Genomic DNA, 14,181 nt, shown 5'->3' with positions numbered 1-14,181 from the left:
AAGAGCTTCCACAAAATGAGGGATGGTATAAACATCACCAACATGTAACCTCTTAAATAACATAAATACAGACTGCAAAAATTATTTGGGAGTGAAAGAAGATTAAAACTGGTCTTTTTTCTGCAAACAAAGATTAATACTCTGATTAAGACTAGTGATCAGAAAGTAACTTCTTGCCATTGTCAATCTTTCTGAAGTGAAATCACATTTAACCACAAGGTTAAAATGTTACTCTGTCACACTTGGGGACACTCCCACATCCACTGCCTAGTAATTTCAAGAAAATAGTTCAAAATTTTTACATGGGTAATTTAAATCACTATGGTGCCAGTGAAAGCTTTTAGGTTTTATAAAATTAAGAAACCTCTTTCAGAAATCAAACCACAGAGAAATAATCTGCATGGCCTAAGTAAGCCCATGTTGTTGTGTCTCAGGAAGTCTCTCCATCTGAAATACAGTCTCCTCGGGCTGCAAAAATTCTCAAACCCAATAAATACTTTCTCAAAGCACAAAGACCTGAGAGTGAAATAGCAGACTACTAATATTAGTGTAATATTGTATGTGAAAATTATACTGTTCACATTCCAACCTTGTCCGCTGAGGCTTCTGAAGGCAGTGAGATAGAAACCAATTATTTCAGAGGTATCAGCTCATGGTTATGGCAATACAATTCAACAGAGAACAACAGGTCTCTGTTATAATCACAGAATGTAAAACCTGATACTTTTCTAGCTTGTCTGGAACAAAAAATAATTCTTTGCAGTGCTGTTATAAAGGCAAAAGAAATAGATTCAGAGGCCTATGCACAAGGACACTTTAAAACAAAGAACTGACATTTGGAGAAAAGGCTACTTATTTCTCCAGACAGGCCACCCATTTATCACAAGGTAGGATGTCCTTAGCCTTATTCCCTTCAGAAAGGGAACTTGCTCCTTTACTTTTCCAGTCTCTCTGTGGTCCTGCACATTTTGTGGAAGGGGATATTCCCACTCTGCTCTGCTAAACCCACAAGCCTCAGCTGGGCAGCCAATAAGAACTAGAACTGCTGCTGAGAAACAGCCTCACCCTCAGCAGTGATCTGGTTTACCTTGTTATCCCAGCAAATAACCTGTGTGAAGCTCAAATATCCTTCTTCCTCCTGTCCACCTGAGACTTATGCTGGATGAAACTGGAAAGCCAGAGACAGGATAGTCAGGACAGTAAGGAACATGAAGAGGAAATACTTCACAGGACAGCACAGGGCAAACATACAACACAAATCTGCAGAAAATATGCAGGATTAGTTCTGCCTGTTGTGGTAGAAAATCTTTAAATCCCCATGGATGAACTGAAGAAGAAAGCAGAAATAAAGGAACTGTACAGCAGCTCAACAGATCTTTTACATGGGCTGAATTTACAAAGAGATTAGGTTGGGATCTCAATTTCATTTTGTAACTTCCATAAGTATTCCTGAATATTTTAACTGCTTGTTTGAACAATGCCATTGGAGTTATCAATTCCATATGGATTTTACAATACGATTGGTTTGTGCTGCATGTGGGATAAACATTTAGCTGACAAAAGGAAGCACCTTTCAGCATGTTAACATCCATTGTCCTCTGGACAAGCATCCCTCTGACTACAGCAAACTGGAGAATTTTTTCTTTCTTAAACCAATGCAGTTATAAAGTTCTACTTAAGTCAATTAACATAAAATAAAGCTCGTGTCCCTATCAGTACTTCAGAACAGTGCTGCTCATAAAGACCAACAGATTTAACCCTGCAGGAACTATTTAACCAATACTCCATAGATGAACTCTCCCTACATTCAGGCAGAGGAGATGTATGCAGCATTTCAACACCATGAGCTGTTTCAGTAATTACCATTGTGCTGCAGAGCAATGGTTAGAAAGAAAGTAATAACTTTACTGCTGGACAACAGAAAGAACTCCAATCTGTACTAGAACTACCTTTGGAAAAAAATGATTCCAGTACCTTATGGTAACATCATCTTCCAGGAACATCCTGCTACCACTATGTGCCCTTTTCAAAACCAAGACTGGAGGTAATTAGGTTATGTCCAAATTCATCAATATGATGAAGGTGAAAAATAACAAAAAGATGAAGAAACTTCTGTTCAGCTGTGGAATAAAACACTACATGTCACACTTAATCCCATTCCCCATACTGCTATTCACTCAATTTGAAAAGGAGAAAACCAGAAAGTTTCATATTAACTCTATAAAACATATATTCGACCTCTGAAAAAAAATCAGTAATTAAAACACCTATTTTGTCCCACACCAAGAAAGTGTTTCCAGTTAAAAGGCAGAGATACTTATGAAGTAGTGGAGAAAGTTAATGCACTTTGAGAGATTCCTGCATTCAGGCTTGCTCACCTGAATAACTACACAGTTCAGCTTCAAAAACAGTGAAAAAAAGATCATTTAACCCTTTGTGCTGAAAAAAGGTAATAAGAAGCAGATACAGAAAAAAGATTTAAAGTGGAAGAAAAAAATGTTCAGAAAAGTGAAATTAAGTACTTCAACCAAATAAACTTGCTTTAGTGCAGTTTTAAAATAGGACATTTCTGTATCTGAAAATTTTAACCTCTAGTGAAAACTAAAATGGAAACAAACTAATTATAATAGTGGCTGAAACCAAGTTACAATGCAACTTCACTAAGACTAGTCTTCCTAGTTTATGTGGCAGGTGGGATGGAAGACAGACTTCTGTTTTCAAAAGCATCTACCTTAGGCTGAGAAATGCTAAGACAAATCTTTATATCCATTCAACCAAAAGGATAAGTTAATAAAACAAAAAAAAAAAAAAAAAAAAAAAAACAAACAAAAAAACAAAACAAAAAAAAAAAAAAAAAAAAAAAAAAAGCCACAGGCAAATATGTAAGCAGCTTGTATGACCTCAGCAATGTAATTTAAACAGTAACTGTTTCTGATTACTCTCCAGAAGAGTATTCCTCCCCAGAACTTCATATTGTTTTGCACAACAGAATTTAAAACTTTATAAGTAATTCATAGCAGTGAATTCTGTTTCTGAAACAATTCAGATTAATCTTATGGGTGAAATTCTGCCACTCTATTGTTAAGGCAAAGCAGATTGGAGAATCTAATTCTGTGTCTCTGCCTTACTTTTAGGGCAAGGTACACAAAGTAACTTCAAGATGTTGAGAATACTTCAGAAAGCCATTTTGATGTGTTTGACTGGGCAGCATCCAATTTCTAATATTAGAACTGACTTAATGGAAAGGAAATAGAGGAGGAGAACAGAAAAAGGAACAGAAATAGGGTACGATCATCTGTGAACCAGTCCACTTACAGTTTTCATACAAACTCTCCCAAATATTATTGTACCAGAGCAACCTCCAATTTCACAGCTTTAGGGCCCCAAATCTTCGTGGGCAGCGCTGCAAGGTCACACTATCCCAAGCAGTCAGAGCCAACACCAGACTCTATTGTATGCACAGTGACAACTTGATTTCTGAAGTAAAAATTGCCAGGAGTGATTTCAGTCCACAAGCTTCATGCACAAGTTTGAGGAAACTCTTACTCATTGTACTGGCTTCTTTTTGGTTTTTTTCAAATCCAGTTAGCTCTCAGAAGTTTTTTGCTTTAGCTTTTGATTATTCTCCAGTGCTTCATTTTTGCTCTGCTCTTCTGAATTCTTTGACAAATCAGGATTGTACCTATACAAATACCCATATGGACGAAGATGATAAATCAAATATTCCAAATGATACATAGTCACAGAGTCAACATAGTGGAATGAAACAGCTAGATCAGAGCAGCATCCAGGACCCTGAAACACAAAACAAAGCAAAACAATCAGCAAGAATTACAAAGCATGCCCTGGATTAAAGATCTGGGGAGAATTCAAAGAAATATTTGATTTAATGGTAAGAAATTCACTACTATCAGTCATACATATACTTCAAAGGTTAATGTTAGGCAAGCAAAATGTACCAGACATATCTGCCAAGGCATCTTTCCAAAATGAAGCTGACAAAGTCTCTTGCTTCTGTGATCAAGCCAGTGAAAAAACTAGATGCCCTAATTAACGTCAGAGATTTTCTGCTTTTCCATACTTAATTTTTGATGCTGGTGTTTAAACAGCACCAAGAAGCAGCAAGCAGGCATAAATGAGTAACATTTATATATGAAACAATAAATGCCTGTTACTTATGTCAGCATCCAGACAGAATGTATAAGCAAAATGTGTCTGTACCTGCACCTGTTTGTGTTGACATATTATACAGTTCGGCAGTATTGTCAGAATCTAACTTCCTACTGATAAAAAGTTGTTACAAGTAACTGCAGAATTTTGTTTTAAATGTCTTGATTTCATTTACATTATTAAGAGCTACAGGATCATTGTTAACACATTTGTCACAACTTATATTTTGTAGCTCAAATTTGAGAACACTTTCCTGGAGCACAGTTTTGGGGTTTCTTTTTTCAGCAGCTTTAATCGCAGAGTTGCTAATATTTCAAATCCAACTGGAACTAAGATTAAATATTTAAGGACACCAAAGAGAAAAATTGCTTTGTAACTGTCATTCTTTCAATACTTATGAAGTTTGATCTATATAGCTTGACTTCAGATGAAGTAGTCTCTATCCAAGCACAGGTATGACAGGACAGGACCACACAGGCAATTTCCATTCTGAATCAGTTACAGATGGAGCTGTCCACAGCTCAGCCACCCATGCACTGCAGCCGTAGCTAAAGCTGCTGCCTCCTGACACACTAAATACAGTATCATACAGCTGGTTTACAGTATCATACAGCTTTAGCTGCTGAATACAAGTATAAAAACAGACTGCTGCTTTACAATTAAAAAAAAAAAATCTACTGAAGAACCAGACTCTTTTTCAGCCTTAATATGTAAAAAATTCCAAATCCTGTTTTTGAATTCTTCCACCTAATTCTAATTCACACATCACATGCTCACACACATCATAAGATGCACTTGACAAAATGGATACCGGGTTCCTCAGGACTTACCTCTACAGCAGGATAGTAATTGTAATTCCAGTACCAGAATGTTTTTGGTAGGTATCCTCTGATTAAGTGATGTTCTGGAACAAATGGATGAAAGGTTTCTCTACCACTTGTATCCCTAGAATCTCCTGCTTCCACATTGATGATCTCCATGCATTTTCCTAGTGCCAGATCTTCAACAGAGGAACTGTGAGTGCATTTGTTCGTTTTAAATGCAGCAACAAATCTCTTCAGAGCTTCTTTGCTCAGAACATACCCTGCTCCTCCACTCATGTAGCCCTGCTTCACATAAGGCTTAAACCTTCTTCCAAAGTATATTGGTTGTTCAGGACTATATTTTGAAAGAAGCCATCTCAAATTGTCCAATATAACATATGTATCATCATCTGCTTTCATAAACCAATCAGCATCATCAAAATAATGGTCATATACATATTGGAAAGCTTTAATAGTCTTCCAGTAGAGTTGGTCTCTGCCTTCTTTGGTTTCTAGGCCCACAGCTGGGAAGTCTTTATTTTCCTCAGAGCTCATAAAAAGCACTTTATTACAGCGTTGAGCCCAAGTGGCCTTAACATGCTTGGCTTTCTTTTCTAGATTTTGAGGTCCAGTCATGACCCAACACAGTATTTTCACCTTGTGATACAGTCCTTCTGCAATATTTTTATCCTCATCTAAAAAAAGAGGAAAGTTGTAAAACAATATTAGACATGATTGCCAAACAAACTAACAGCAACCTCCTCCCTCCTCAGATACTGTTTCTAGATAGAAAAGACATGCAGACAGAAAAGAGGCTTTTGCTTCCAAATGTACCAATTAATGAACTCCATGCTAGATTCTGGAAGGAAATAAACAAGACTCTCAAAGATTAAAATTCTTAAAGCTATTTCAATTTCACAAGATAAAGGAGAGTGTAAGAGTCATATCAAAATGGGTGTCTGTTCATGAAAGTGTGGCTTTAGCAAACCTTGATTTCTACATAAAAACTGCTCAGAGGCAACCTCTTTATGGTCTTGGAAGATTAATGAAAATTTTAAAACCGTATTTTTGCCATTCACAATGAATACAACTTAATTATTACAACACAGAAAGGTCAAAAAGCTAATAAGCTCTTTTATATATGTTCATGTTAACTAACAAAGCCTAATGAATATTTCTAAACCAGCAAAATAAGTTTTAATAATAAAGCAAATGGTAAACCAGAAATAATTTATCAGATTAAGTAATTTAGGATACTATGAAACTACTGTTACTGTTGATAACATTTTTATTTGCACCAATCCAGCAGAATAAAGACAGTTATCAGAGGTGTGAAACAATGTTTTTCAAAGCATTCATTGCTCTCAAAGAAACATTTTCACTTGATACATACAGAAAGATTTTAACTCATGTAAAAGAATATTTAATGGACAGTAAAATCTGCGTAATTGGTACTAATATATTCCTGCTTACAGTTTATGCAACTATAGATCAGATTTCTCTAACGAAGTTCTACGACTACATGCAAAACACTCACACACTCATCTTACGTTTGGAGTCTAAATATGTCTAAATAACAAGTTACTTACTAACGTCTTCAGCAAATGTATTGCAGTGCAATTTTTCTCATCCAAGCTGTCCCTACTCAAATATTCTCTGTATTTGGGATTTAGAATGAACTCATTTAATGAAATATATCAAGTGTAAAAGTATTCCTGAAGTATTGGATGGGTCTACCTTCTCTAGAAAGAAAAAAACAGAGTACAAGAGAATTTCTCTGGTTTTGACTGCAAACAGCAATCTGTGACTGGACTATTGTTTAATCAGCTTAGCAAATCATGCCCACATTGATTCCCTTTGCACCCCTGCTTCAATTCTGTGTTTTACTAATCATACCAAAAAGCAATTTTTAAAAAATTTTATTTTAGCTTTATCTTAGAGGCTAGATCAAAAGTTAGAAGTGGTCCAAAATTAGCTTCTTAAGGGTAAAAAGCAACCCAGCCACATCTACAATGCTAGCAAAGATATCTGCTTAGCAAAACTGCCATTTGGTGTCAATAGTTCATTTGAGAAGTCAATGCTCCAGACATGTCTGGATACCGAAGTTTGACAAACAGTTGGACTCTAAGGAAAAAAAATTACTACTGTAATGAAAATGTAAACAAAGAAAACCACCATTCAGTAGACCTCAGGAGAAAAAAGTTTAGATGCAACCTGAACATGAGGAAACTGAATGAAAATGATTCATATAAATTATTGGCAGTGAAGAAGCAATGTTTTGCAATGCATGAAAAGGGAGGACATTTGCTAATCAGCCAGGTGTAACAAAATACCTTTATGCTGTCCAACATCTGCATTGAAATTCATTTGTCCTTGCAGCTGATTGTTGTCAGTATCTGCTGAGTGTTGCCCATGTGGATCATTGTGAAGAACATGAGGTTGGATCTTAACCTGTTCTTCTAGTATAATGTTAAACAGAAGATAGCAGACAAAAAATCCTATTGCTGAGCCAAAAGTGAAGGTTAGAAGGTTCACCAAAGACTTCGAAGAGGCCATCTCCTGAAGGTGAGACACTGTCAAAACCAAATGAAAAATACATTAGACTTAACATAGAAATCAAATCTAAAACTATAGGAAGAAATCAAGGACTAAATCTCTGAAAGCAAAGAACTCAGTTCTAGCTCAGTTTCAGCTCCCTCTGGCTTGCACAGAAATTTAAGTACAAGAGCAATGCAAATATCAATATAAAATTGTACATCCATTGATAGTGGCTGCACATAAAACACATATTAATTACATTTATACAACATTTAAACAAGAATGTATACACTGAAGTGCAGTAGCTTTATAAAACTGTAATATACGTACACTTTTTTATTCTCTTCAGCCTACAAAACTGAACTTTAAAATGTAATACCTAAAAATCTTTTATGAAGCTAAAAGATGATGATCAATGGCAATCTACAGGTCAAGATACAAAATGGTCACAAGATGTTCTTAAAATTCCAGCCACATGTATATAACAGGAATTCTTAATATATGTCAATCACAAGCAGATTTCGAAGAGTTATAAAAGCAAATCTACTCCCAAAGTAGAGCAGTTGTCCTTACACTTTTAGGAATTACTGAGGACTGACTTTGACAAAAAAGAGTAAGACAACATCTGAATTTTTATATAGAAACACTAATTTTTCAAGGGAACAGAAGAAAGTACATCAGCCTTGAAGCCTCTTCTACATTTCAAAAACTGTACTGAAGTAATAAAAACACCATATCAGCCACACCCTTGCTCCTCAAAAAATACAGGACTTGGCTGACCATTTTTATTAAACCAAATTCCTGCATAAAGGGAGTGCTATGCATCAAAAACAAGTGTGAATTTTAACATATTAAACACTTGAAAACCAATTTCAGTTGTTGAGGGTTTTTGATCTTTGGAAAGAGTTGAGCTATTTTCTAATAACTCATGACTAAACTACAAAAACATTGACTATTAAATACACACTGAATTCAAGCCAGAGCCTTACAAACAAGTCAATGATGTTCCCTCCATTAGGATCATTATTAATGACAGTGAGCAGAACCCAATTTAGTTCATGAGGGAGCCCAAAAAAGAAGATTATGGACTGCACAGAGCTTCAATGAAAACCATCGATCAGAGAAGAGCTGCAGCCAGCAAAACAACTCATTTAGCCTGCACTCCCTCCTCTCACTGCCTGGGCAGTGCATTGGAAACAGTGTGTCCCCAAGCAAGCTGAATGAATCACTAGGCAGCAACACACACTCCAAATTCCAGCTTTCTGTCTGTTCTTCTGCTCTCCTGAAGGGAGAGCAAAGGATGGAACACGTGTGTGCATGTTGTTAGGTTGGCACTTTCAGAAATCCATCAGATATACTGTACACATGCAGATCGAGAACGTTTGAGTGTGAAGCAGCTCTCACATGTGGTAATGGTTTTCTTTCCACACTGCTAGAAAAAGGAAAGAAAATTGAAACCACAACTCAAAGCACAAAATAAAAATCAAGAAATGTACAGGGTGCATATAAGGGGGTATATATATATATATATATATATATGATTATAACTGTGGTTGATAAGGAGCTGTAGTTCTTTAATATGAACAAGCACATTATGCAATTTTTTAATTGCACATTGTCTTCCCTAAATTCAGTACTACATCTTGGTAGAGACAAGTGATTGCCTTTAGACATCATGTCACAAAGTAAAAAACTGACTGTATAATCATTTGTGACCCAGGCCTTGAAAAAATTACATGGTTTACAGCTTTATTTCTATTGTCTTTTACACCACTAAATTGAGAAGAAAACATGAGTATTTTGATCAGGTACCCAAAAAAAAGGCAAAACTCCCAAAATCTTTATCTACAAGCCCATGCATACAAGCAGCCTATGACAATGCAAAGGATCTGCTGTACTAAGATTATTTTTTTGTTTTTGCTTTCCCCATCTATCACCATAAAGTCCCCTCAAAATTTGCAACACACACAGGGAGATGGCCAAAATAAAACAATGCCTTCTTTTGGTATATTCAAAGAAATATACAATCACATGCATGCCCACAAGGTACCTATACCACCTTCTAGAAAAAAAGGTTTCCACTGTTCTACTTTTCAATATTAGGTGTCTCTCTGCCATAGAATTTCAGTTATCTGCTCCAACAGCTGTTAAAATTACTCTTGCTAGGAGAGAAAAAAAATGAAAATAACTTGAAAATAATTGCTGCTCATTTAAGTATGAAATTATGTACAACTGAATTCTATAGAAAAAAATTAAATGTGCAGAAAAATGAAAAAAGTGCACCCATCACATTGGAAATCAGAAGCTGATTTGGCAGTACTTCACACACAAAGAGGATTTCTCAGGGCAGGTAGTAGCTGTACTTCATATTTGATACAAAATGCCTCTAGCTACAGTTTTCAATCTAAAAGAATCTGCTTATCATTATATCAATTTTATACCAACAGAATGGGTTACTATAAACATGTGTGGGTGTATATCCACATGTTTATAAACTCCAACAGTAAACAGGAGAAAAAAATTCATTTTTTATGATATCTTGATATTTCACATAAATTGAGTCATTTAACTTGACAGCAAAAATAACTGAACACTACAGCATTACACTAGAAGAATCAGAAAATGCCTAAAAGCAAGGTCAGTTGTCAGATGATAAACATCACCACTCCTTGCTGATATTCTCCTCTACACACAGATTTATTCAGGGGGAAGACAGGCAAAACAATTAAGGACAGGTTGGATGAGGCTTCAAGCAACCTGATCTAATGTGAGGTGTCCCTGCTCATGGCAGGGAGTTGCACTTTAAAAGGGGTTGGATGATTTTTAAAGGTCCCTTCTCCCTTCCAACTCAAACCATTTTGCAATACTACGAGTCTATGACATTCAGAGAAGCAAATGTCTATTTTTACTTCTTGAGTTAAAAAATACACTATGTTAAAAAACACCTACAATAAAAGGCTAGGTTTGAATTTAATTTATGCTCCACTGCTCTATCATGGAAGCTTAAATAAATACAGGTACTTAGATATTCATGCAGGTAGCCCTATTCACATCAATCAAAACAACAAATATTTTCAAACTCTATCACAATGTAACAGTCATTTAAGATTTGGTTCCAAATTTAAGTTTCATGAGTCAACAATTTCTACATTTTCAAGCTTACAGAAAAACTATTTTTCCTGTGATAGGGGCTGCTGAACCTGGCAGCCCACTGACAATAAGGCTGCTGCAATTCCATGTGCCCAGATCCAGCCAGGCTGAGGATGTATTCCCATAGCTGTGCATGCAAAGATGCATATACACATGGCTGACCACAGAGATCAGCACAGATAAAAACAAGTGTTCATGCAGACACAAACATGGCCTGGCCTTATGCTGCTCCTCCCCATAGCTGCCCAGGACAAAGGCCTGCTACTGTGGAATATACACATACACACAACGTGGATCCCTCTGCAACTGGTGTCAGACCCTCAACCCTCAACCTATCCAGCAACCAAGCCTGAATCCTCAGACTCCCCAGAGCCCTGCTCCTTGTCAAGCTGCTGACCCTCTGATCTCACTAGTACCTGTCCCACACTTACAGCTGCCTCTAAGCCTGGCTCCCAAGCCTCTTAATCCTACTCACTGGCTAGCCCGGTGTGATACTCACGAGCAACTACACACTGGCATCCTTGCCAAGACTGTACCCACGCGCTCCACTCTCCCCCGTTACGGGCACTGCAGACACACCAACCCCTGTGGCTCCCTGCTCCAGCTGCTGGGCATTTAGGGCCTCACTCACTCCAGTCCCTCCAGCTGCCGGCACACCAGACACAGATGTCCCTAGAACTTACTGTGCTTCTCCAGTTGCTGGCACTTAGAGCTCAGTATGCACACAAGAATAGGGCACAGAGTCCTCTCGCCCAACAAAATAGCTAGAAAGGCACCTTAATGAGAAAGAGGACAAACTCTGGCAATCTGGCCTAGGACACAGTCAAACAGACCGACCAGCCACTTGTTTCTAACTGACCAGGCTCTTTTGTTTTCCCATACTTATTCCTCCTCAAACCACCTTCCTTTAGTCCCTCCCAGGAGCACCCCGTAATTTTGTGCAGTCACAAGATGCTTTTCTCTTGCATCCCACGTGACCCATATTTTCTAGGCAGTTAGCCCCCCTGATCTCGTGAGCTGTTCCAGACAGCCCTCCTGGGGACCTCTCCTGCTGCACATCACACCTGGGCAATGGGGCTGGTGGCTCCCCAGTGACAGAACCAGGGGCTGACTCCTCTGATGAGCCTGTGCCTCTGTGCATCCTGCTGGTGAGCCTTCGAACATGTTAATCTAAATTACTGCCCTCACCCTGCTGTTCCAATAAGGGTTTTAAAATCACTTCCACAAGCCAATGGAAATTTAAGGGAAAACCATGCAATATGAATAAATGGCAAGGGCTTGGCCCCACCACCAAAAGAAAACAACCCAACCACTTTGAAAATTAATACTTTTACACAAACTCGAATGAACATGTACAGAAACACATTAAAAAAAATACCAAACAAACAAGCGGAAATACCCCAACCCCAAAACAACATAACAACGAAAAAACAAACAAAAAAAAAAAACCTCTGTAACTATCAAATCTGGGATTTTGAAATTTACAGAATGCAGAACATAATTCTAATTTTAAACATGTTTATCCCACTATCATTCCATAATCACTTTAAGATTCGATTAAGTTAAACCCACATACAGGGCTGATTCTTTTCTGTATCTCTTACTTAGGAATCAAGGGGGAAGCTCTGAGGCCCCATGATGAAACAATTTAAATGTCCTTTGAGAGCTGCATAATTAGCAATGAAATTGATCTCTACCACCACGTCCTTACCAGTCAAGCAACACATCAGAATAATTAGACCAAAATGTAGGAAAAAAAAAGTAGTTAGCTGTGCAAAGATGCCTTGTCTTCCTTAAGTCACATATATTGCTAGTTACTCTGTATATTCATATGCTTCTGAAATGCTGCTAAATGCACAAGTTGTGCATTTGCTAATGTCTGCATCTAGGATTTCTGTGAGCCTCTACAGTTTCCTATCGACTAAGCACAGATCGTATCTTTCCACTTCAAATATCTAATTTTATAAGCGTTTCTTTCACAATAATTCCTGCTTGTTCTACCAGAAAATACAAACCATCAGAGTAAGGTACTTCGGCATAGGAGGCCAACAACTGCACTGAAACGAGACGTGTAACAATCCACAGTACCGGTGAGCTGGAAGAAGATTTGGCTCCTCCTTCCTCATTCCAAAAGCTGACGCCGTCCTTTGGCAACAAGTGCCCGTGGCCGAAGCACGGCTTCCCAGACCTCTCCCAGCCCAGCCCTCGCTACGAACGTCCGCCCAGGAAGTCCCCGCTGCGGGGGCGGGAGCAGCGGCTCCCGGCTCCCCGGGCACCTTGCTCCCTCCGCTGGGCTCCGAGGGACTCGCGCTTTTCCAAGGATGCCCCTGCTCCGGCGCCTCTCCTTCCCGGGCGTGCAGCCGGGCACCTGCCGTTCCTGCAGCCGCGGGCACCCTTCTCGCCGCCGGGGTGACACGGAGCGCCCCGGCCGCCTCCTCCCGCCCCGTCCCCGCGGAGAGGAGGCACTCTCGGCGCCTTCTTCCGCGTCGCCCCCGCGGACGGGACGCTGCCCCCGAGGCCCGGCCCGCCCCCCCTCACCTCTCGGGCCGCCGGGATCCCGGAGCGCGCTCAGCCGCGCGACGGCGCGCGGGCACCCTCTGGCCGCGCGCGGGGCAGGCCCCGGCCCCCGCCGGCACGCGCCGCCACCGGCCCCATCGCGCGGCCGCCCCGCGCCGTGCCCCGCCGTGCCGCGCGCCACCCCGGGGCGGGCGCGGGAGCGGCGCCGCCCCGCCGCCCGCTCATTGGCCGGCGAGCGGCCTGGGGGCGGGGCCCTCCCGGCACGCGCCGCTTTAACCCCGTTCCCGCCGCGGCGGAGGCTCCGCCGCGTGGCAGCGCGCGCCCGCTGCGCTCCTGGCGCGGGAGCGGCGAGGCGCTCCCGCCGCGTCCCCCCCGCGCGGCCGCGGGAATCCGCCCCTTCCTCCCCATCCGCTGGGAGCCCGGCCACGTCGCCGGGCCAGGCCGCGAGCAGCGCCCGCGTCTCCCGGCGTGCGGCGATGGGCGAGGGCGGGAACCCCAGGCCGAAGCCGCAGCGCGCGGTGGCTCGGCCCGGACTTGGAGGGGTACGGGGAAAAAATGTCCCGGGGGGAAGGGGAGGGCGCGGGAGGGACTGAGGAGCGTAAAGCGACAGCTCCCCGGCGCTCCCAGCAGTCGGTAAGCGGCGCGGCGCTCCGGCGGTGCCTGCGCGGGCACGGCCAGCGGGGAAATGCCCGGGCAGCGCTGTCCACCCGCCCTTCCACCGCGTTACCTCGCTCTCGCCTGCCTGGTCCTGCCTGGAAGCGGCAATGCTGGGCGCTTAGGCCGGGCTGCGGAGCTCCGCTGCGCTCCAGCCCCTCATTTCCCTCACTTCAGCCGGTCTGGAGCCGCTGCTCTTCCAAAATACCATTAGGCAACTGCAAGGGATGTTGCTAGGATACCGAGCCCTCTGCAATCGCTTCTTACCTCCCTGTGCTAACGTTGCCTACCTTTCCAACAGCTCTTGACGTTTATCTGTCGGTGATTTTCTTAGGAAAAAAACATTAAA

The 14,181-nt window shown here is 41.0% G+C and overlaps 1 protein-coding gene across 2 annotated transcripts; it reads right to left on the bottom strand.

The window, feature by feature from the left end:
* Positions 1–2,874: 2,874 nt before the first annotated feature.
* Positions 2,875–14,181, bottom strand: C1GALT1 (core 1 synthase, glycoprotein-N-acetylgalactosamine 3-beta-galactosyltransferase 1). Of its 2 annotated transcripts, none has more exons than XM_053999895.1 (4): positions 13,906–14,181; positions 7,307–7,546; positions 5,001–5,668; positions 2,875–3,795 (listed from the first exon to the last, which is right to left on the bottom strand). In XM_053999895.1, exons 2-4 carry the CDS (start codon positions 7,527–7,529, stop codon positions 3,586–3,588), a joined length of 1,101 nt encoding a protein of 366 aa, XP_053855870.1. In that variant the 5' UTR covers positions 7,530–7,546; positions 13,906–14,181; the 3' UTR covers positions 2,875–3,585. The 2 variants fall into 2 exon arrangements, with proteins under 2 accessions (XP_053855870.1, XP_053855878.1); XM_053999903.1 differs by lacking the exon at positions 13,906–14,181 and adding an exon at positions 13,200–13,279.

The sequence above is a fragment of the Vidua macroura genome, chromosome 1 (assembly GCF_024509145.1).
Source record: "Vidua macroura isolate BioBank_ID:100142 chromosome 1, ASM2450914v1, whole genome shotgun sequence".
Classification (NCBI taxonomy): Eukaryota; Metazoa; Chordata; class Aves; order Passeriformes; family Viduidae; genus Vidua; species Vidua macroura.
This window is presented reverse-complemented; position numbering and strand designations above follow the sequence as displayed.

Coding starts and splice junctions, on each gene's coding strand:
- C1GALT1 (XM_053999895.1), bottom strand. CDS start 7,529: ATGGCCTCTTCGAAGTCTTTGGTGAACCTTCTAACCTTCACTTTTGGC. Junction 5,669..7,306: donor AGATGTTGGACAGCATAAAG/GTATTTTGTTAC, acceptor CTCTTTTTTTAG/ATGAGGATAAAAATATTGCA. Junction 3,796..5,000: donor ATTACTATCCTGCTGTAGAG/GTAAGTCCTGAG, acceptor TTTGTGTTTCAG/GGTCCTGGATGCTGCTCTGA.